This window comes from Thermobia domestica, chromosome 13, assembly GCF_964235325.1.
Source record: "Thermobia domestica chromosome 13, izTheDome1.hap1.1, whole genome shotgun sequence".
NCBI classification, from domain to species: domain Eukaryota; kingdom Metazoa; phylum Arthropoda; class Insecta; order Zygentoma; family Lepismatidae; genus Thermobia; species Thermobia domestica.
In genome coordinates this window covers 47,906,503-47,931,324 of record NC_137466.1, presented here as the reverse complement: position 1 = coordinate 47,931,324, position 24,822 = coordinate 47,906,503, and the positions used below count along the sequence as shown (strand labels likewise).

Sequence of the window (24,822 nt, the reverse complement as noted above, 5' to 3'; positions counted from 1 at the left end):
TTATCCTATTAAATTAATGAAGCCAAAAAACAACCAAGCATCGGCAAGTCTGATTGGCTACTCTCGTTTTCGCCATCGTCTAATTGGCTACTTTCGTCTCCGCCATGATTGCTGGCTCAAAACATTACGATCTTATTGGACGGAGTGGGCAGAGTAGGGGTGGTGAAAATGTGACGTATGGCTTCAAGTTTTTGTTGTAAGAGCAGATCCTATATTTTATAAGATCCTTGGTCTATGATCTGTTTTTTTTTTATCTCAGTGTGATTAATATGATATTCTATTGTTCTGACATAGATGATATGGAACAAGAAAGTTTTGATGATTATTTTAACGAAGGAAAGTTAAGAGCAAGCAACTTCTACGTTGTTTATAAATATATTGCAAAATTCTTGGTTGTCTAGCCTTGACAAGCGTAATGTTGGTTGCATAAATACCGTCTTTCCTCCAATGCATTGATCTATAACCACAGGGAGAAAGTCAGAAAAATATGCTTTTCACTATACAGTATACAGCATCACTAGTAATAATAATATTCCTCAAGGCAAAGGAAGACAATCTAAGTTAAAAATAGTTTCCCAATAAGTTGTATATATGTCTCTTGCTTTTGCTCCTGTCTGTTTAAAACGATTCTACAGATTCTATAAAACACACTCTTTTTCCAGAACACGGCCCAAGGAAAAGAATTTCCTTTATATTGACAGACTTCCATTTGCCAACATTCAGAAATTGAAATTTTCTTTATTTTTTTTCTCTTTAAGCAAGAGATGCCGAGTGGCAAAACACGATTCTCTTTAGTCTTATTTTATATTGTAGTTACATTTTGCTTCTTCATCCCCCTTACTCCTCCCCCATTCACTTTTCTTCTTTTCACTCCATATCAATAACCCTTCTTAAACGAGAAACATGAAAGAACAATTGGAAAATTTAAAGAGACGCATATATATATATATATATATATATATATATATATATAGGGTGAAATGCACAGTTATTGGCCACTTAAGGAAAATTTTGACTTTGGTGTTTAGTGGTGCCCTTATTTCTTGCAATTTAAAACTAATCTTTTTTAAGTGGACTTATAGGGATATTAGCTTTCGATTTCGGTTATTCTTTTTGCTCTAAGTTATATAGCATTTTTACAGAATCTCTTTTTGTAAAAATATGCGAAAATGTACAGTAATTGGCCACATTTTTTAGTGATTGGCCGGGGTTTGTACTAGTGATTGGCCACTAAACGCAATCAAAAATTTTTGAGCTTAATATGAGTACAATTTTGTTCTACAGGCTAGAAATTAAACACCAAGGTCACTATTATATGACAAAAGTAGTTTAGGATTGTGAAAATGAAACAATGCATTTTGTGGTTATTTTTTTAAAAAAATCTATTATTTTCTACTTAACAAAATATTAATTTCTATGTATTATGTTTCTTTTACATTTTTAAAAGTTTACAATGTAGAAATTATGAGAAATACAAAAGTAACTTTACTTGAAAAATATTTGAATATTATATAAATTAGACCTATGTAATATAAAAATAAATAAAAAGTTCTTACAGTTAGTCCTTCTTTCATATCATACTTTTTGTAACACTCTTTCAATTAGCTTTTGCAATTAGTTCCAATATTTCAGCCAATGACTCTGTATCATTGTCACCAATTTCGAAGTTGTTAGGTACATCACTTTCATCATCAATGTGGAAACACTTGTGGCATACATAAATATCATCATCTGGTGAGAGTGGAATGTTTGGTTGATGATTTCTGGGGACACATGATTCATGAGTCGCATTATCACATTCGCTACAGATTAACAGATGCTTAGAATCGCTACCTTTACAAACAAAACATTTCTTACCACTTTCGAAAGTGTTACTGAGATCTAATTTTCTTTTTGTTCTCTTTTTTGGGGCTAGTGACTTCATCGTTGCTTTGGATTTTCTAGTTTCCTCTCGTTCTCTCTTTTTGCGTTCTTTGTCCTCATTTAATTTAGCCTTTTCTGTTAGCTTCTTTTCACATAACATCCTGTATTTTTCTGACGTTATTGCATAAGGCATTCTTTCTATGTTCCTTTTTCCTTTTCTTTTAGGGGTTTCGGGCCAGGCCAAGTATTCAATTATTTGGGAATGCTTGGTTTCCAAAATAGGGCTTTTTGTTTCTTAGGTGAAACTGCACTGCTATTGCTTGGTAAAGGATCGATTATTCCAATGTTTTCACTCTGTTCGTGAACACTTTCATCTTGCACATAACCACCGTTCTCAATATTCGTCTGTATTTGTTGTGTTGCATTCGGGCTCCTTTCCACATCAGCACTATTAGTTACACTCAAATGGTTTTGATTGAAAAATTTCCATATATTGTACAAGATGACAAACTTGTTGTCTTCATTTACATCTTTCTGTTGAAGGCCATTTCTATCGTTTTCTTCAAATTTTTGAATTTTATTGTTACCTACAATACTGCAAAATTTCTCAAATGAAAGAACGGAAGTGTTTTCTGTTAACTTTGTGCTCACTTTTGTTCCTGAAGTTGTTAGACATTTAGAATAACCAACGGCATTAGGATCCCAAGGTATCAACCCACATGCTCTAAAACCGTTAATGATTACTGCAGGTCTTAAATAAGTTTGTATTACATTCTGTAATACTTCGGCAAAGGTTACCTTTGTGAGTACACAATTAGGATTTTTCGCTAACAGCTTTCTTCCAATCAGATTTTATTGGTTTAAAAGCAGCTACATCAGCTAGTTGCAAAATACGTGTCGAATTTGGGTAAAGGGCAATAAGTTCTATTCCTAGTTCTCTGCAAAGCTGGCTTAACTGATACGTCAAGTGAGTTTTGTGGCCATCAACGAAGAGGATGACAGGGAGCTGAATCCCTTCTTTTACAATATAAGGATAAAATATATTTGCTATATATTCATAAAACACTTCAGATTTCATCCAACCGTTTTCACTTCAACTAATTCCCCAACCTTCAGGAACAGAGTTTATTATTACACTTGGAATTCTTTCATATGGATAAACAATCATCGGCGGACACAACTTACATCGGCAATCATCGGTGGCAGCGAAGCAGAACATCACTGTCAGATTTTCTTTGGAAGAGGACGTTTTTACGTCGTAAACGTTTTTATCACCTTTGAATACAAGAACTTTACCACTCGAAGGGCAGACATGAAAATTAGTTTCATCTCCGTTGAACACTCTCCATGGCTGTGTTAGGATGTCTTGCAGTCCTGATTCCTGTAAATAACTGTATATTTCCTGTAACCAACTACGAATGTCTTTCTCACTTATACAAGCACTGGCGTACGTTACATCTTCTGCAGTGCGCTGACTCAGTTCCGGATGTCTCTTTAGAAAAGCCTGCAATATTGTAAAAAGAAAATAAATTAGTCGCTCTAATAAACTAGAAATAAAGTTTAGAAATATAGGCCCTATCTTTAAATTTTAGGTTTCCGATATAAATTTCTACACTGACAACAACAACATAAGAAATCACGTTTAATAATGCTATGAATGTCACCAATACTATTATTGTCATCTCTTAGTGGTCGACTAATGTTTGATTCCATGCAGTTTGAATTAGATTGATATTAAAGCATGCTAATTCAACTTTTATTAAACATAAACCCTGGAATATAAAAAAGATATTAATTAAAAAGTAGCTAATGATTCCAATTAGTTGCTTGAGAAGAATACTATGAAAGAGTAAATGCTAATAATAATATATCGAAATATTAATGCAGTTTTCTGTATTTTCCGTTTTTGTAAGTGAATACATAGATTATTAGACCTAAGTAGAAACATAACTATTAATGCAAATATCAATTGGGCGTACCGAACAATAGTCTCTTCTTCCTCTTTAGATAAAATAGGGGAAAGACCAAACCTGTTGTTGCAATCGGAGTTCTTTATCTCATATTGTAACGTAGCTCTTGGAATTCCATATTGCTTTGCTATGGATCTCTGAGATGCTTTTGTTTCATGTAATTCACTGAGAGCCTTCTCTATAATATCCTTATCGTAAGGTATTTTAGCAACTTTTGGCATTCTTGCGATTACGACTGCAAAGCCAGAAACAGAAAATCGAGAAATCAGAACTGTACATAGTGATTGGCCACCCGATATATTTAGTTATTGGCCACCATGCCAACAACTGTTAAATACATTCAGATTAACGTGAGAAAAAGATATGTTTCATAAAGTGCATAATAAAGGCTCAGAATATTTTTAAATTGCCACATTTATTAACTCTGCAAATACATAGTAATTGGCATACGTGGCCAATGACTGTAAATGAAGAGTAATCAGGTTATAGTTATTAGCCACCCCCCGAAAATGAAGAAAATAAGAAAATAGATATAAGAAATTCTGTTATATAGTGCTTCAAAGCTTAAGAAATCCATTATCATCAATTACCACAAGAAAAACAACTTTAAATCCTGAAAATGATTGATTTATTGTTAGAAGAATCCTTAAGAATTTCATAAGACTTACCTAGAATTTCAGACTGATCCGCACATGTCTTCACTTCCGAAACTCTAGCATTACAAAGGCGCAATCTTGTGGAAGAATGACGATTTACAAACAAAGAAAAGACAATCGCCGTCCGCTTCAGCAACATAATTACGAGAAATTTCGAAGCACGTCCTTATTATTGTACTTTTAATCGCAATGTGGCCAATCACTATTTGATGGCCAATGACTGTATGCTTTACCCTATATATATATATATATATATATATATATATATATATATATATATATATATATATATATATATATAATAGCAACAAAAAGAAATTTTGAGAAAGTAACAAAATTGGAGAAAGCTTTTTTCTCTCAAGTAGAAAGATTGTTATTTTGAAGAGAAAGATTGTTATTTCAATTTCACTCATTTTTTATCCTGAATATGAAATACATCGTTACAATATGTTTAGTGACTGACATTAAATGCTTATATTTCAATCTTTACTGTATATCATACATCTTGAAATATTTTGCAAAAGGGGAAAAAATATTAAAATAATTCTAATATTTATGCTTTTAAATGAAATTTTTATCAGTTATACTCTTAAAAAGTTATAATGTATTACCTTCTACTCTAAAATGTTTTTTTTTTATTCATTGTACTTTATGAAGAAAATCATCTAATATAGAGAATGATGTACTTCCTGAAGATAGTGAAAGTTAGCAAAATCTCGTTATTTTGGGCTAATTGGTAGAGGGATACGTTGACTGAATTTACGAAAGTCCAGATTAACAGAAACAATCAAAAGAACAGCAGAAAATGCAAGAGAATTTTTTTTTTTACAATAAGGTTACACTTTTATTGTGGTGCATGTAAAGGTCATAAACAGAGGTAAAAGTGGAACTGAAAAGATAGGCTGATGCATGACTTCACACCGTCTCTTGTGCCTATCTTTGCCCATTGTATTGCCTCAGAAAGTGAAGGGACGCCATAGATATTTTTTTAAACAGTGGGGACGACATCCGCCCGCGTTCCCCCTTCATTTTTACTCCCTGATAGTAGACCTAAACACATATGCAATATTGTTATGCGTTTCAGTAATGTTCACGAAAGACACGGGGACTTAGTGGTAGAGCGCAGGGCCTAATTTAGGGATGCACCGGTGCACATGTATCTCCCTTGGTTGTAGATATACACTGACTAAAATGAGAAGCTAGCGGTGAAAAACTGAGTTTTGCAAAAGAAAGTCGAGTTTCGCAAAAGAATAGCTTAGGTCGCTTTTCAGAAGGTTGATGGAAAAGGATTCACCATCAAAATAATATACCGTAACTCATTCACACCACAAATGCCTAAAGGCATTTTAAAAATTAAAATTTAACTCAAATGTAGTATTAGTTAATGGTGCACCCCCCGTCAAAAAATCCTGGATGCGGCCTTGTTACAGTGCTTACCTCTGGTGCGTGGGGTTCTTTTTTTCATTCCCCAGCCAAGTAAGTTTGTGGTTGACATCATCATGTCCATGAGTTTTCTCGAAGTACTCCCGTTTCCTCCCACTTCTCATTTCACCAGTTCTTCTATCATCATTCACTTGTCTTAATCACCGTCTCCCTTCGCTCAAAGGGCATAATCGTAGAATATTAAATTCAAAGATTTCATTTCATTTTTTAAAATAATATCCACAAAAAAATGAAATCTTTCAGCTTTACGTCCTACGGTTATGCCGGCTAAGCTAAAGGAGACAGTGATAAGAAATGAATGAAATGGTGGAATGAAGAAAGTGGGAGAAAACTGGAGAACCCCGAGAAAACCCATACACACGGTGTTCGTCCACCACAAAGTTTACTTGGAGCGAGCAGTGATCGAACCAGGGATTTCATGCACCAGAGGCAGTAGCGTATACGCAGGAATTTATTTCGGGGGGTCCAAACTCAATATGAGGGTATTTTATATTAAAATTCCTAAAATTGCCTCTAAATTAGGCTAAATTTACACAAAAGTCGAAATTTCGGGGATGTCCAGACCCCCAGGGACCTGCGTACGTCCCTGACCAGAGGTAAACGCTATACCATTGAGCCACCACGGCCCCTCCACAAAAAATGAGCAAATGCAGTACATATTTCATAAACTGTCATGAAACTGTGTGATGAATGCCATTATTTCTATTGTCATTGAAAGTAAATGAAATAAATCGAAATCCTGAACTTACAGTCTTACGATTATACTTTGTAATTTAACAGAGATAGATGTTTAATAATAGTGAATAGTATTGAAGCAACTTTTAGAATGGGAATACGCGAGAATATATATAATGCACCCATTTACACAGCTGGCGTTGTTGCAGCGTGGTTTGAGGAACATCGGGATGAAGTTCAACACCTCCCCTGGCCCGCCCAATTCCCAGATCTCAACATAATTGAACATCTGTGGTCCGTCTTGGAAACACGACTCCGGCGACGATTTCCACCTCCATCCTCTCTCACAGAACTGGCCGATGCCCTGCACGAGGAATGATGTAAAATTCCACTTGCTACCATTCACGACCTCTATGCCTCCATCCCACGTCGCATCAATGCTGTTCTGAAGGCAAAAGGTGGACCGACACCATATTAATCTGGTAAGTTGCAATTTCGTTCAGATGTTTCCATTTTTCTGATCACCATTTGTATGTACATTTGTTTTCTCGAACCCTATTCTTATTATTTCAAATATCCTATATTGCAAACATTTGTTACGTCATAGATGATTGCCACACACATACATATTACTTATGCTTCTGTCCTGGGATATACTCAAAGCAATAATTCGCAAAGAAAAAATGCACAAATTTGCTTTCCCATGACAGTTCCGGTAAACTACGGCTCCTGGAAATATTCTCTCCGGCCTGTTATATAATTACTAATCTGACAAGGTAAACAAAGAAGAGTTAAAGAAAATATTATATAATTCTGAAGGTTTTTCTTCTTTTCTCCTTTTCACGTTTAGTTTAGTGAGTACAGATTAATTTATTTGTTTATCCACGATACTGGATCATAAACAACCACTTAAATTTGTGGATCTGGAATTATATTATAAATAGTGAAAAATGTTCTAACAAGTAAGAGTTACGAACTCACGTATTTAGGAATCAATGAAAAATGTTAAACATAACGGATGGTGTCTTGGTCCCGCCAAAATGATCTATACTTAGGTACAAAGACGACTTCCAGCACCTACCATCTTAAGTAACTTGTGAAACCAGTTACTTTCCACACCAGTTATTTTCCCACTAGCTCTAAAAGGAAAATGCAAAACTGGACGTGGCAGTTACAGTAAAGGGATGGACTGGGAATAAGGTCTAGAAATACGGGATACGACCCAATGCTGATTTGTGCTACAGGTTATCTAAGATTCCTCTGACTTAACCTTTCGGTAGTCGCGTCTGCCTATGTAACACGGGCAGTCGCGCGTTGTACTTTTTACAACACTTAACAGTAAAGATGTTATTGACTTATATTCACATTGTGTTCCCATTGTCACATTCAAAATAGTAAAAATAAATAAAAATACAAACGACACATGCAATAAATTCGGTCAGTTACGTATAAATTATTATATAATAATATTATAACATCTTTACTGTTAAGTGTTGTAAAAAGTACAACGCGCGACTGCCCGTGTTACATAGGCAGACGCGACTACCGATAAATATATAATATTATTATTATATATTAATTTATACGTAACTGACCGAATTTATTGCATGTGTCGTTTGTATTTTTATTTATTTTTACTATTTTGAATGTGATAATGGGAACACAATGTGAATATATTATGACGTTCTGGATGAATATATGGGATATTGCTTCTACAAATTTCAAGAAGTTAGTATCAATATTTATTATTTACACTTATTTATTATTTAATATTTATTATTTACACCGGTGGAGTGGTGGGGAGAAAGGGGAGGAAGGCATACATATCACAGCTAGTTCTCCCACTTACTCGCGTAGTGACTTACAACAAAAACAACAACACTGTTGTACTTTTTACAACAGCGCGACTGCCGAAAGGTTAAAGTAGTTTGTCTTTTTGTACTAATATATCAAGAAGCTGACATTCTTTGTCGTCTGTACATTGCTCCTTGCTTTTGATATCAACCGCAAAATAATGACCACGAAGCAGCCGTGAGTCCACATATTTACTAGGGTTAAACTACATTAGAGACGCTCTTACTATTCTGTAGAACAACAGTACAAGCAGAGATGTTCTATTTTTGGGGGGGGGGGGTAGATGAAGTTACTGTAAGTCATCTGAGATAGCCTCTTTACACATTCGCAGGAATATATTACAACTGTTACCAAATGTGCTTTAGAGGAAATAGTATGCCCGAGACTATTTTTCTCAAATATATTTACGAAGCAACAAACCACTTCTTCATTTAAGCATTTGCAAAGACAAGATTCAAAATCATAACACGTGGAAGAAATTAGCATATGTTGCAAAACATTGATTGTATTACCCTTTCAAATGCATACAATATACTGTTCTTACACTATTCAAATCGACTTAAATTGCACAATTCATTCTTTAAAAAAATGCCTTTTTAAAAGAATTTCAGAAACTGGGTTCCAGTACGGTGTACCATACCGAACTGCCAGTAAACAAATGCACTACATAAAATTAATGTAATGCAGGAATACAGTCATGACAAAATTGAAATTCCAAAGACATTACTTTCGCATTAAATGAAATGTAGATTCCTTTCGAGTAATATTGATGACAAAAGAAATCAAATCGTATTAATTCTTCTGAAATCTTCAACATTAAAAGTAAATTAAGTAAAGTATATACATACCTTGTAAAACCCTGTTGGAATAAATACTTGTCGATTGACGTCACTTGGACCAATTGTGTCTATGGAATAAAAACTCTGAAACAATAGAGAAAAGAGAAGATGTGTAAGTTTGGTAGGTTTTCTATCAAAGATACATTTTATAGTCACGTTCTTTGAAATTATATATATATATATATATATATATATATATATATATATATATATATATATATATATATATATATTATATATATATATACAGGTCCGGATTTATGGGGTGGAAAGGTGCACGTGCATCTCCCCTTCGTTGTACACTATCAATAATGAGCAGTGAAAATACCAACACTTTTGGAAACTTTCTATCATCATGTTTCCGTTTGGGGCTTAAACTATTGCTTTTGCAAAGCCCTGCTTTCACTTTAGTCGATTTCCTGAAAGTTGAAGTAAAGGGACTCACCAAGCATTTGTCAACTAGGGAAGAAAACATAAGCCAGAAGGAGAGAACATTTTTTCCTGCATATCACTTGCGACCCTCTTTAACATACCCCCCCCCCCTCCGTTTTATGTATCAGCGTTGTTAGGGTTAAGAATACTGTCGCATGTCACTTTGAAGAGCTTGTGTCATTGGTTATTTTGATAGTTATTGGCATACCCCTCAGAAAATCCTGGATCCGACCCTATATTATATATATATTATGAAATTGGATATTAGGGAAAAGAAATAAAAAGATAATTATCTTGAGAGCAGCGTTCATTACGCGTTAAAATTCATGGAAATTTGTTTCCTATTTTATTAAAAATTAAAACGGAAATAATATTCGAAAATGAAAATATACATTGTAGATAAGTAAGATTTCCCTTTGCATGCTGTTTTTTTTAAAAGTATAACAAACTTTTCAAATAAAAGATAATGAAATTGTCTTACTTCGCTATGCATGGAGCGATAATATTCCCCATTAAAGGTTAATTAAGGCAATAAAAATCAGGAATATTTGAGACAATGATGGTTTTCATTATCCTGAAACTTCTTGCAGAACTTTTAATTACTTCCTTTATTAATTATAATAAGAGTGATTAGCGTTACGATAAATTCTGAAGTATTAGTAACAGTTAAATAAAAATATATATTATATTCTTACGGCAATGTTTCGTACCGTATGCTAAAATTGCTAACTCTAGCAATCATTAAACCTTGTTTCAATTTCGTAATTTCTTAACTGATATCAAATTAAAGTAAATTTTAGCAACGGAACAATGTAAATAATTAGTAAACTTTTATTTAGTACGAAAGTATATCTATAGAGCTAAAAAGAAGAGTTACTTTGACCATTTCGTCAACCTATGAGAAGAAAATAAATCTTCAATCATTCAAATGTAACAGCATTGTATTAAAAACATACGTTTGTAGTGTATGTTTTTTCAGTGCAATGGATAACCTCGATTCGATTTTGAAGTTCGTGTAATATTTTAGCTATCTTTAATAATAATAATAATAATAATAATAATAATAATAATAGGTAAGCAACCATATGTTAAAGCTATTAATCTACGGACGAAAAGTTGCTATACATTGTAATACATAATATCCTATAATAACATGTGATCAATTATCAGTAGATGGGAAACTCCAGGTGATTTAAACTGGCTTCGGTAAAGTTATTATGTGTTGTACTGTACTTATTTGTTTAACAAACTTCTAGAAACAATATGGACGAAACGGGAATATGTAGCAAGAAGCAGCATCTTTGATGTGTATTTAGTGTTCCAACCATAATTCACTCTTGGCATTAATACCTTTATTGAAACTGGAAGTTGTGGAAATTTGTCGCTTCCGGTTTTAATACTGGACTGTAGTAAAATGAAAAAGAACGAAGCCAACGTGAAACTATATTTTTGGTGCAAATGCAGCCTGTCAAATGTAGGTTTTTCTCCGCCCTTATTCACTGCTAAAACCACACCTAGTAAATTTATTACTTCCGGTTAGAAAATTGGACTCCTCAAGGCAATACATTTCTTCTACTTTAGTTTTTTTATACAACTTGCTTAAAGTCTATTAATTTGTTTATATAACCATATGCAAGCAGATGTATTGATTAGTTGCAGAAAATAACGAAAGTTTCAACTGAAGAGGTGGGGAGCGAAGACTGCACTCCTTGCCTTTTCTTACATATCACGATTATTTATAAATGGAGTTGGAAATATTAGGTGCAAAATTTTGATTTAAAAAAGCCAAAAAAAATGTAGGCCTACATTTCGAAACACAAATATTTATACAAACGAAACCAAAATTAGTTACATAAAAAATCACTCATGTATTAAGATGTCTACTTAAAACAAGTTCCAGAACACAATGTATTGTAAATGCATAAAATATAATACTTCTAATAAACGCTACGGATACGATAATTACCATATTTGTGTGGAAGCCCATACTATGTAGTGTTGTTTTCTGACCACTATTTTATTTAATTAAGGAAATACAGTAAGTTAGGTTTCAGTCATACCTGACACAGTGTTGCTAAGGAATATGCGAATACAAGCATTTTCTCCATTTTCTCGTATTTTATTTATTTATTTATTTATTTTGAAAAGATTATAAACCCATCACTTACTATAATCCTACTTTTAAAACTAAAACATCTGAGTGTATCGCCGCTAATTCACAATAATAAATAATCACACTAATATATATCTGCGATATCGCTTGCTTGCCTGGTAAATAGATATAGGCTGTTTGGCAATTTACACGTAAAACTTCTGTGACGATTTAATTGAAACTTAAAAACTGGATGCTTTCAATGTAATTCATTGAAAAAAAAATAAAATCTGTTATAAATTTTAGATTTCAGCATTAATTTGTGTAACCCACATGTTGGTTAGTAGGCAAACGGAAACAAAGTTGAATATAAAGAATTTGATATTTTAATTAAGTAGTATACTATACAACGAGGCTCGTGTGCAACAACTAGTTACAATAATAACAATAAAAATTTAAAAATAAACTAAACTGTTTTCAAAACTCTATTCATAAATATCTATTTCGTCACTCGTGTACTTTTCGTTTCTTCGAATTGTGATTTTTAGAATGAATTTAAATATTAGTCTGGCAACACTGGAAAAGATCTTGACAGAAGTGATTGAATAGAGAAGCTCAACTGGAAGAGTTCGTAATGTGAAACTCCAGAGACATCGGTTCTCCTGAGCAACCAAGAATAGTGATGTATATTATTGCTGTGCTAAATTTTCGTGTATTTTATTAAGAAGCATACTTCCAGTTATCTGTTCATCGCACCTTTCATCTGTTCGAATACATTGATAATTTTGGACCTAATTCCTTGGATACAGTTTTTTCCCGTTTATTTGACAATATTATTGATGTTTAACTAGAAAAATGTCAAAATATCAGACATATTCCAATCGATAAACCTCACTAAGTAGAGCAACAAAATGATATTAGTTAATGTAAATCCTCATGTGTGTTTTTGAGAAAAATGAATTAATTTTTGAACCTAAACATTGATACCATACATAATCACTTCACCTGTTAATATGAAACTGAAATATAACTTCACCAAGCCCTTTACTATGGCACTAGCAAGAGGATTTTATTGCAGTATTCCCTCATATTTAAAAACAACATCACGTGTTTCTCCATAAGGATCACAAACAGCTGACGGATGTTATCTCCGAAGAAATACAAGGAGGACATGGCAAGTCACGAAGAGGACTCTTACAACCCCTCCACACGCTCCGCCCTGAAAACTGGTTATAAAAGAGGACGTCAAGACGCAGAAGACATCAGTTTTAGCTGATCGCTTCCTACCTTTCTCTGCAAACTGGGTGGAAAAGACTGCCTAATTTTACCAATCTCCGTGCTGCACTGGGCAGGAGACATTACCCACCTCTGCGCTGCTACGGGAAAGAGATTCCTTTTCAATCTCCTTGTTGCACTGAACAGAGGATATTACCCACTTCTGCGCTACTACAGGCAAGAGAGTCCTTTCGATCTCCGCGCTGCACTGCGCAGGAGACAACAACTTATCTCTGCGCTACTAAGGGCAAGAGGTTCCTTACTAATCTTCGCGCTGCTCTGGGCAGGAAATTTCTAACCAACAATCAAAAGACCTCCGCATTCCTCTGGGCAGAAGGTCCGACTCATATAGAAATGATTATAATTAGAGGCATTACTTATTTTGTAATTCATTGTACAAATCTTGAATAGTGACCTTTTATAATAAAACGGTGAGGGAGAAACATATGTACCGCTTCTCTACCACACATTACAGTACATAGTACTGGTAACAAGATATAACCAATAATTATGAGTAATTTTCAACTTTATTTTTGTTTAATTATAGCATTCAATCATCGATAGATGAGAATGAACTGCACATAATCCTATGAGTGAGAGTACACTTTAATACGTTGTTTTTGAGCTAAATAATACATTATATAAATGAAATTTACGTACCTGAAAACTACCTCTTGCTATGCTATATCTACTTCCAAAGCGTCCTCTACCTTTCCCTTGAGGGACCAGAAGAATATCAGACCACGCTACCTTCCAGTTCATTGAAGCTATTTCTGCTTCATATTTGTAATGCCTGAAAGAAAGGGAAAAAAAGACACATAATGATCACTCGTGTATTAATAAGCCTTGCAATAACAACAGTGTCAACTCAATGAGAAGAAAAAGTAAAGTGACTGAAACATACGTTTCAATGGACATATTCAACGCTGTCCCTTTTGTGATTATTCGAAACCTAATCAAATGGTCTTTGTGTTTACACACGCAGCAACCAATGATAGACTTTGTTTGATTCACCTTTTGAACGTACTACAATGTGTATAAACTAAACTCCCTTTTGTGAGCATGCATATGGCTCATCGGCTCATCTATAGTGACAGATCGTATCTCTAGGGCAGGTGCAAATTACACTTTTGCTTGTTTCAAACTCTTTTAGAAAGGTTTTCATGGGAAGCACTATGAGAATAATGTCTAAAGAAAGAAAAAATACATGAACATGCGTTATTCGATAGGTTTTGCGTTGTATAAATGTAAACACATTCGCAACAAAAGATATTAAAATGAAACATTCTCGAAAACGCAGCAAAAGCATTGAGTTTTCGGTAGAAGGTCCTTCAATATTTATTGAACGGACGGCAGGTTAGCGTTCTTGCTTCGCCACCAGAGGAGCTTATGGATTGAAATAAAGCATGGTCATCCACGCTGATTGAGTATTTTTTCAGGGTTTTTCCAAAGATTACCAGAATGGGACATTCAAACATATGCAGGGCCGCGGTGGCTCAGTGGTAGAGGGTTCACCTCTGGTGTTTGGGGTCCCGGGTTCGATCCCAGCTCCCGCCAAATGAACTTTCTGGTGGACAAACATCGTGTGCGTGGGTTTCCTCGGAGTTCTCCCGTTTCCTCCCACTTTCTTCATTCCACCATTTCATTTCATTACTCATCATCACCGTCTCCTTTAGCCTAACCGGCATAACGTCCCGTTCAGCAACGAGGCTATATCAGACGTGGACCTACTGATTAACGTGAAATCCGAACCACATGAGCTCCCTCCGGGAATCGAGCCCGGGTCTCCCACGCCAAAGGCGCGTACGCTAACCGCTTAGCCACGGAGGAGCCCTAACCGGCATAACCGTGGGACGTAAAACTCAAAGATTTCATTTCATTTTCAAACATATGCCAATTTATTTTATATTCCACTGGTTCTGTTAAGTAACTAATTCTATGGCCTATACAACCTGAAGGCCCAATGACACATTCTAGCTTTTCATTGATTTCCGTCCTTATCCACCTGGATTCAGTTTCTATTTTCTATTATTATTTTGGCTACATCCATCTTACTATTGTCCTCCCATCTGTGCTTAAGTCTTCCTAACGGTTTTTATCTGATTGGGTTTCCAGTTAAAATTTTGAAAACATTCCTATTTTTCTCCATTATGGGTATATGACCTATCCACCTGAGCCTCCTAAATTTAATGACCTTCATAATGTTAGGTGAATAGTACAAATTATGCACTTTCTGTTTATTAAGTTTTTGTCATTCCACATTTTTGTCTCTATTAAGTCGGAATATTCGCTTCAGGATTTTATTTTCAAATACTTTCAGTCTGCATTCTTCTCTCAAAGTCTAAGTGATCACACAGCACAATATGCATAATTATTGTTTTATGTTTTAAGCTTTAAATACTCCAACAGAATTCGAGAAGACTAGAGTTTGGAGCGAATAATTTCTCTGGCATAAATTGACATTTAATTTTTTTGTGGACATGGTTTTCGGCCTGTCCTAGAAATTTGAATACTGAACCTAGAAATTTGAAAATATTCAATTTGTTGAAAGGAGTATTTGATATTTTAGTGTATCAGTAATTAGCAATATTTAGTTTTCTCTGCAATTACTTCTACCTCATCTCTGAAGGAGTTTAACAAAACCTCTGCATTTATTTCCATTGTTCTCCTATCATTGCTTATTATATTTAGATCAGGCATAACCTGATGAATGATATTCTGCTTTAGGCCCTGGTTGCTACCTTTGATTTTTCTTATTGCGTATTCAGAACAAAACTGAATAATAATGGCGACAACGTATCTCCTTGCTTTAGACGATTCTCGATGTTAAAGCTTGTGGACAAAAAATTCTCTATTCGGACTTTACTTTGGAATTCATTTGAATACATTTTAATTAATCATTTAAATACATCTTAATTAATCCACATAGAATTTTCGGTGTACCAAATTCGCTAACAATATTGTATGATGGTTTCATCCTAACTGATTCGTACGCCTTCCTGAAATGAATAAATAGTTGATACACCAGGGTATTGTATTCCCATTTCTTTACAACTATTTGACAAATGGTAAATATCTGGTCGATAGTTGATCGATTTTACCAAAATCCTCGCTGATAATTTCCAATTAATTCATCTGCATGTACAGTCAATCTTGTAAACAGAGTGTTTGAGAGAATTTATAGCACGTTGGCAAAAAAGTGAGAGATAATTACTACAAGCAATTTTGTCGCCTTTCTTGTGAATTGGTTCAATGATTAATTTTGTCCAGTTTTGTGGCAATTCCTCCTTGCTCCAGATGAGAAGAATGTGTTTGTGCATCACGTTCCACAAAATTTTCCCTTCATCTAAAATTCAGCAAGAATTTCTTCTACACTCGGATATTTGTGTTCTATAGAGCATTTCCTATTTATGTTTGGTTAGGTTCTGGAATAACGTATGCTCTGCTTATGCATTTTACTTTCTCCACGAACATTATATGTTGACTATGCATTGAGCAATTCCCAACGAAATAGTTTTATCTATTCAAAATACTAGCCATATCCGTGAGCATTGTTCCGTCTGCTTTCTTTAATATATAAGCGCAAGATTAACAATCATGCCCTCATTATACATGCTCAAATAGTTTTTTTACTATTATCTTCAAGTTGAATAATTTTAGTACCCAAACGTTAACATATGTTTGAACGATAGAACAGCAAACAATTTCGTTGACATCAGAGGGATATTTGCAGAACTTTTAGAACAAAGTTTGTAGCCAACGTGGTTTCGCCTGTTTTCTCTTTTCTGCTAGTTGATGCATTTCTGGTTAAATAACGAATTCTTTCCATGTATTTCCGCGTTTCTTTCGCTGAAATTTTAATGCTGTTCGTAAGTTTAACTCAAGTATCCTCAACGCTAATGCATTCCGAACCTTCTGAAAGAAGAGAATGTACTCGACACTTCATTCTGATTTTCTCCTCTTAACTGACTCTCCTCTAATTTCTTTAAATTTAACCTCTCCGTTTTCAGATGCTGAATATTTCCTTTTTTTGGAACGATAACACTTCTCTTATAATACCTGCTATCCAGTGTCGTAGCCAAGAGGAGGATCCGGCACGTGCCTCCTTACAATTCGGGCTTTCTTTTTATTTGCCGGACACACAGCATCTTTACGAGAGATTCATTAGTTTTTCGAAAAAATCATACAATAACATTTTAAATCAAACAATAATTTTTACCTATTTTTGTTTCTTATTACTAAAGCACTGTCTACTTTCTATATTTCTCAGCTTTAGAAATACGTAAGTCTTTTGTTTAGAATGAGGTGTACGCAGTGTGAATCTGTACTATAAGTGTCGTGTCCGAAGCTATTGCTAGGTTCCATTCTTGTCAAAAGAAGAAAAATAAGATAGAAACTAAATTATCATAGAAAGAACTTATCTATACTCAAATGAAATACTTTAGGCCTAAAATTGCGAAGGTGTCACCTTAAAATACATACGAGTATTTTGACTCTTGTACTGCATTCCCTTCGGCTTTGATTTTCTGTCTATGACGCATGTTCTCGGAATGACAGGTGCTATGACAGCAGCAAAAAGAAACAATGTCAAAGTTCATGCATTGACTAGGAGTGGAGGGAGCAAAAATTGTTGCCCAAAATAAATACAACTCTTTCAGCGCGAATGTTTCTCCGCCCCTTTTCAATCTCTAAAATATGTCTTCGGCAAAATGCAAATTCCTGAGTGCAAGAATACAAGGGACATGAATATAAGACACAACAAAGGTAAAGAAATTAGCTAACGTTTGTATTAATCGTTTAAAAGTAGCTTTACTGCCCGACCATGTAATTTTATCAGACAACTGTCGAGTAGCTGTCTGCTTCAGGATCTTGAGGACCTCCTGATCTATAGAACAAATAATCAATTACTATCTTACGCTTCAAATGGACTCAAACTTTTAATCACCTTGCAATCTTTCCTATCCTTTGCCAAGTAAATAATCAGAAACCAGCTTTCACTGATACAAAAATGGAAACAAGATTTTTATTGTAATTATTGGTCAAGTATGTGCAAATATTAAATATTATTCAATACTTTTCTTAGTCCATCATCACAACAGAGTTTAAGACCAAAGAATCACACAACAGACTATCTTTTCAGGTGGTTCTGTCTAAATGAATTCTTACTGAACGTAAAATCATATACATTCATCACATCAAAATAAGGAGAAAGTTCATATGGCCTGTTAAGTTTATTTTTTCATGTTTTCGGCATTCTATAACTACAAAACTAGATACTTCCGACCCTATATTATATATATATATATATATATATATATATATATATATATATATATATATATATATATATATATATATATATATATATATATATATAGATAGATAGATAGATAGATAATCATGAAACAAATATTATGAAAAGAAGTGTTCATCATGCTTCACAACCACAACACTAATATAGATGAAAATTTACTATTAGAGTAAAATTGTTTAGATTACTTATAAACAGTTTCATACAAGTATTCACGGATTATTTTATGCTGAATAAGTAAAAGAACTAAGTAAATGTTTAGTCATTACTACTCCAACGTAACCTATTTCTTTACTAGCGTTAAATCCCAAGTTAAATATCACGTGTTCGTGTGCAAAGGACTACACACGAAACTTCAAACAACGCCACATAAAATAAATAATTTTGTTTGGATATCATTAGTCTATTTAAATGTTTGTTTTACTGGCGATTTCAATGTTATGTTAGTCAATTTAGATTAAATGCTATGTCGACGTGCGTAATTTGGTTGAACTGAAGGTAACATTCCAGATGTGAGGCTGAGAGAGCTTAAATTCAAGTCAAAAGGTTTGTGTTGTGCAAAATTTAAATAATAAATAAATAAATATGTTACTTATTATGTATAATCATTTCGAACCTGAAATCTGTACCTGATTAGTGATTCAGCAAATTTATATCTTTCAATGCACTGCTTAAAAATTTCTAACCTTTTGGTACGTGAATATTAGAACGTATTTACAAGTACATATTTCAAATGATTTAGGATTTAGATTTCTGGGCTTTCAACATCATGAAAGGCCAACATCAAGGTCATGTTAGTCCGTCACATATGAGGGATGGTGTCCTTCGGCGATCACACTATCCGAGGAAAGGGAAGGAAGAAAGGACTGGGAAAGGAAGCAAGCAGCCTGGGACCTATAAGCTAGGTACCATCCCGGCATTTATTTGGTGTAAATGAGGAAAACTCAGGAAAATCTCACTCAGAAAGGCTTGCCTGTAAAACCTTTTACACTTTTTCAACTGAGTGTCCCCACCGAGAATCGAACCAATGGCAAGAGCGTTAGACTACGCTACGCAGGGCCTGTGTATTTGAAATGAAAAGCATTCAGCGTTTTGTTTATAAATGTTATCTAATTTGAGTACCATGCAATATAAGAGTGAGTATAGGTGAACTGGTTAGGTTCTCATTTTGCAATTGGGAGGTCGTGGATACGATTCCGGCAGTCGTTACTCCAGCATATCTTCCCGTGTTTTCTTTTTTGTTTCAATTCAACCAGACAGTGTGTTTAAATATTGATCATGGACGTATTCCTTTATAATTTTTCAATATTGTGATGGGTTAATGATAAGCTCTCATGTCTAGTGTTAAAAGTCGATTAAGATAATTAAGATTTTCGTCGACAGCAATTTTCTTCTTAAATTTTTGTAATATTCTTTCGTTTCCTCCTACATCCGTTATTCCACTATTATCGTTGATTTGTTTTCATCATCAGTTTTCTTTTGTTTATAGGGAATGAAAAATAAGGAGTTCATCCAAAATTTTATTTCATTTGTTTTGAAATGAGAACTTGCTTTGGCAATAGTTCGTTAACCTACAGAATAATAATACTTTTAGAAAGTTGAATATTAATAATATGCAAGGTGGAAGCAATCGCAACGAGAAAGTTTAATTTGGTGCCCCATATCTCTTTTTAAGTAATAGATTAATCAATTTTACAGATAATAATATACAGAGTCAAGCATTTATAATATCCATCCAAGATTACGGAGAAATTAAAATCAGGGAGAGATTCGAAACTTCGCACGAAGCAATTTAAGATGGGGGACACCTTCACAGGTATCAATGAACAATATCCAATGAACATTGTTGCCAAATCAATTTATTTTTTTTCTAAATGGTTCTACGTCAGGTTATCACACATATTTCAAATCAAAACGTTAAAGGAAAATTTAAATACCACATTTATTGTTCAGTGTTGCAAACTAAGAACGCTATAATATGACAAACATCCACAGTTTGGAAGCCCGTATCACATTTACAGCACAGCGGAGATAGAGGGGGCAATATATATGGAAAGTAATTTAGCGTTGGGTGCCATGCTCAAGATCTGACGTGTTTCGAATGAATAGAAAAGAAGTTATAATGGGGTTGAAAATTCGACTTTTTAAAAGACTTTATTTCGAAAAAAAAGCTATAAGATAAGTATAATATCTAAATACTCGTGTGATTTGCAATCTACAAACCTATCAGTTTCCCATTTACAGCACTTTGATATGTCAAACTGTTTCGGAGGTATGATAAACATTGTTGAAGTTTGCAACAATGCTTAAATTATGTAATTGTGAGAACTTGATTTAATTACAGCTTACCAAAACATATCGCTGAAATGTTATAAAACAAAAAGAAAATAACAATATTTTTTAAAAATATATTTGACAAACACGCCATTTTAAGTAGTGTATCTAACTCTATCAATGTTATCATACCTCTGAAACGGTTTGAGATATCGAAGTGCTGTAAAGAGCAAGATAACTTATTTTTCCATTGTAAACTGTACAAGTAAGAAGATATAATAGTTATTTAACCATATTTTCGAAATTATACCTTTACATTTTTTCCTACCCTTTGTAACTTCGTTCCTATTTATCTGAAACAAGCTAAGTATGTATCACGACCATGATATTTAACGCTAAGGTACTTTGGATGTGCATTGCCCTGTCCATCTCTGTTGTACTGTAAGTGGGATAGAGGCTTTCAAACGTTGGTTGGTAGAGATATAGTGTCCTTACTTTGCAACACTGAATAATAAATGTGTTATTTTAAGTTTTTCGTTTAACACGTGGATATGAAATAATACGTAACAATCTGACGTAGTATCAGTTGAAAGAAACATCATAAATTTATATTGAGTTGGCAACACTGTTCATTGGGTGTTGAGACTTAATGCATGCAAAGGTGCCCCCTGCGTTCCTTATAGTAGCTTCGTGCAAAGTTTCGGTTCTCTTCCTGTTTTGATTTCTCTGTTGTCACTATTGGAAATCATAAAAGCTTAACACTGTATCCCTAGGGTAAAGTACAGAGCTTGCGTGCACCGAGAAAATATTGTTGGGACGGGTCCAATACTATACTATGTAGTATTGAGCGGGTATTATTTACACCTGAAAGGACAATAAATGACTGTAAAATATTTCCAACGATATTTTCAGAAATAATGATAGATTGTTTTTATCAAAGAAAGAGTGAAGATCAATCATTTCCATGTTAAATAAGTATAATTTTATTTCTTAAAAAAGAAAACATATAAATTTATGTTGAATTAGGAAGTTGCAGGGGGTCCGGACTAAGTAAGGATGGCCTTTCTCGAAAAATCTGTTTTTCGATTTTCGGAAATTTCATTTTTCGTTTTTTCGTTTTTCACTTTTTCGAAAAAAAGTTCTGTTTTTCGTTTTTTAGAAAAAAATTCGTTTCTCATTTTTTTTCTAAAAATTTTTCGTTTTTAGTTTCTCGGAAAATTTTTCGTTTTTCCTTTTTTCGAAAAAAAAATTTCGTTTTTCGTTTTTCGAAAAATTTTTCGTTTTATTATGCTTTTCAAAAAATTTTTCGTTTTTCATTTTTCGTTTCCGAAAAATTCATTTTTCGAAAAAGTATTTTTCGAAAAAATGTGACCATCCCTAATCCGGACCCGGTGGACTCACGTCGGTGCGCCCTTAGCTAAATTTATTTTTAGCAATTTATAAGTTTACTGTTATTTGCAGTGAAATCATAGGCAAGAGTGCATAGTGCATCTTGAAACTACGCTCCACTTCGTAAGTATAATTTTAGTTTTTAATTCTTCACAAGAAATAATACTCCATTGCAAGAGTCTTTGTTGTTGTTGTTCAGTTGAGTTTTAGTGTCCCTTTTCAGCAGCGAGGCTATATGAGACGTGGACCTAGTGATTAACGTGGAATCCAAACCACATGAACTCCCGCCGGGAATCGAACCCGGATCTCCCACGCCAAAGGCGCGTACGCTAACCGCTTAGCCACGAAGGAGCTCACAAGATCCTTTCAAGAGCAAGAAACCTCGTCACGAACATCTGTGACTTCAAAATTATTCAACACCATGTACACCACAGTGGATAATAATTTGAGATGGACGACAGCTTTTCAGAAAGAATGCTGACCAATGGCGGATCCAGGAGATGCGATAGGGGTAATCGCTCCCCCACAGAAGAGGAAACTTTCTTATTTTATATACCGTATATAAATAAAACCCATTCCAGAGTTTGGAGCTCTTACAAGTAGCTAAGTAGTAGCAGTATTACAACCTATCGTCCCCCCCCCCAGAAGTCCGTCTTGGATCCGCTCCTGATGCTGACCCACTAACGATGACACTAAAACTGCTGCAACTCTTCGGAATATTAAATGAAAGTTGAAACACTTTGTACTTAGTATGATTATCAACCTAGTCAATTCCTGTCGTTGAACAAATATTAATTTTGCAATACTCATCTGTCAGTAGAACAGCACCAATTCGGAAGTATGTTACTTCATCTCCCCCCCTCCCGAAACAGACATTTAGCAGATTTAAATATACAATAAAATATAAACACACCTATATTGTCTACTGTCAAACGTATGGAAAGCTACGCTTGAAAGGCAAAACTAATCATATCAATTGTACAGCTTTAAATTGCTTTCAGAGGCCTTATCACTGTGAAATTAAAATATCGCTAATTTTACAGTAATTATGTGATATCTTCAAATAGATAAGAGATAATCAAAATGTGAAAGAAGATTGCCCTAGACAGTATTATTTTACATGATATACCATTATCACGACTCACATATCTGCCTTCGATTTCCAGCTATTTAGATTATCGGCATTTATTTTCGCGTTTCGGAATGGCTGCAAACGGAAAGCTACTAGGTGAATCGTGATAACGGTACTTCATGCAAAATAATATTGTCTAGGACGATCTTGCTTCACATTTTGATTATCTCTTATCTATTTGAAGATATAACATAATTACTGCAAAATTAGTGGTATTTTAATTTCGCAGTAATAAGGCCTCTTAATGCAGTTCATAGACAATCTCCTTTGCTTTATTAAAGTTAACCCCATCAACTTTTGAGACTTGAGATAGATTACTGCTTCAAGTACAATCAGAATCACTTTCCACGGTTTTATTCGAGGAGAATATGCCTAGTAGGGATAGGATTTGGGACCATGCGGACAGAACACACTTGTACTAATTATCTGCCTACGAAGAAGCATAGCTGAATAATAGTTCTTACAGCAGTAGATAATATTTTGATTAATGTACATTCAAACTTGTTTATTTAAACCACACACCTCAATTAACCCTATGAACTTTAAAGAGAAGAAATTATAGCTTTCCGTAGCTAAGCGGTTAGCGTACGCGCCTTTGGCGTGGGAGACCCGGTTTCTATGCCCGGCGAGCTCATGTGGTTCGGATTCCACGTTAATCAGTAGGTCCAAGTCTCATACAGCCTCACTGCTGAACGGGACATGAAACTCTAACTCAACTCAACTCAACTCCCCTAGCTGAGGATGTACAGTCAGCGAAAAAAGTTCTTTCTATTTGATAAAATTAGTTCCGTAAATAATTTCAGAATGGAAGGACAATTTGAGTATAGCTTTTTAGTAAATTACAAAGAATGTAATTTTCTGTACGTTCCAGCCATACCACCGTTATTTCTAAAAATAAATTTTACCAAACGAAAAGAACTTTTGTCGTTGACTGTACAAACAATTCAGTCTTATACGGCCCATAGTATGATCTTAAGGAAAAATTATAATGTTAAAATTTCCACAATAGAAACGAGAGAAACAGAGGAAGAAAAATCTAACATGTAAGTAAGTCCGGTACTTAAAAATTAATTGCATTCTTCCTATATGAAAAGATTCATATAACGTATTACGAGAAGAATGTAATATACTTCTTACTGCATTACTAGATGTTAGAACTTTCTTTCCACATGCTTAACCCCTCCTCTTTCACATGTTTAAACATTAAATATTTCCTTCTTCGTGGAACATTAAAATTTCATTTCAGCTGTATATTTTATAAATCACAAGGCTTCTACATTTAAATTCTCAATGTAGGATTCTTCTCCCAAGATCACATAAACATACAAATATCATTCATTCAAGTTAGCAATGAAATTGTTCAATGTTCTACAATAAAGGACATTCAGCTTAGATTGAGAACCAGATGGCTGACCTAGATGTTAAGAACAGATAGCAACAAGAAGGGAAAAAGACGTTATAAATATTTCTATCTTTGCCCTATGCAAATTTAATCAATTAAAATTTACTGCCAAATAGCCAGGGGAGACTTCCTGCTTTTCATTTTATTCGCAATAGATGGCGCCGTAGGTCAAGTGGTGGATATAAACTTTACTTCCGCAGAGGATGGTCTCCTGT

The 24,822-nt window shown here is 34.2% G+C and overlaps 1 protein-coding gene across 3 annotated transcripts in view; it reads right to left on the bottom strand.

Annotated features, from left to right (window-relative positions):
- Positions 1-24,822, bottom strand: part of LOC145668129 (atrial natriuretic peptide receptor 1) — a 2,711,550-nt gene that overhangs the window by 1,060,173 nt on the left and 1,626,555 nt on the right. For all 3 annotated transcript variants that reach the window (XM_081735691.1, XM_081735693.1, XM_081735692.1), the window contains 2 exons: positions 13,760-13,892; positions 9,310-9,384 (listed from right to left, as the gene is read on the bottom strand). In XM_081735691.1, the coding sequence (XP_081591817.1) occupies positions 9,310-9,384; positions 13,760-13,892 (208 nt within the window). The remainder of the gene's footprint in view (positions 1-9,309; positions 9,385-13,759; positions 13,893-24,822) is intronic.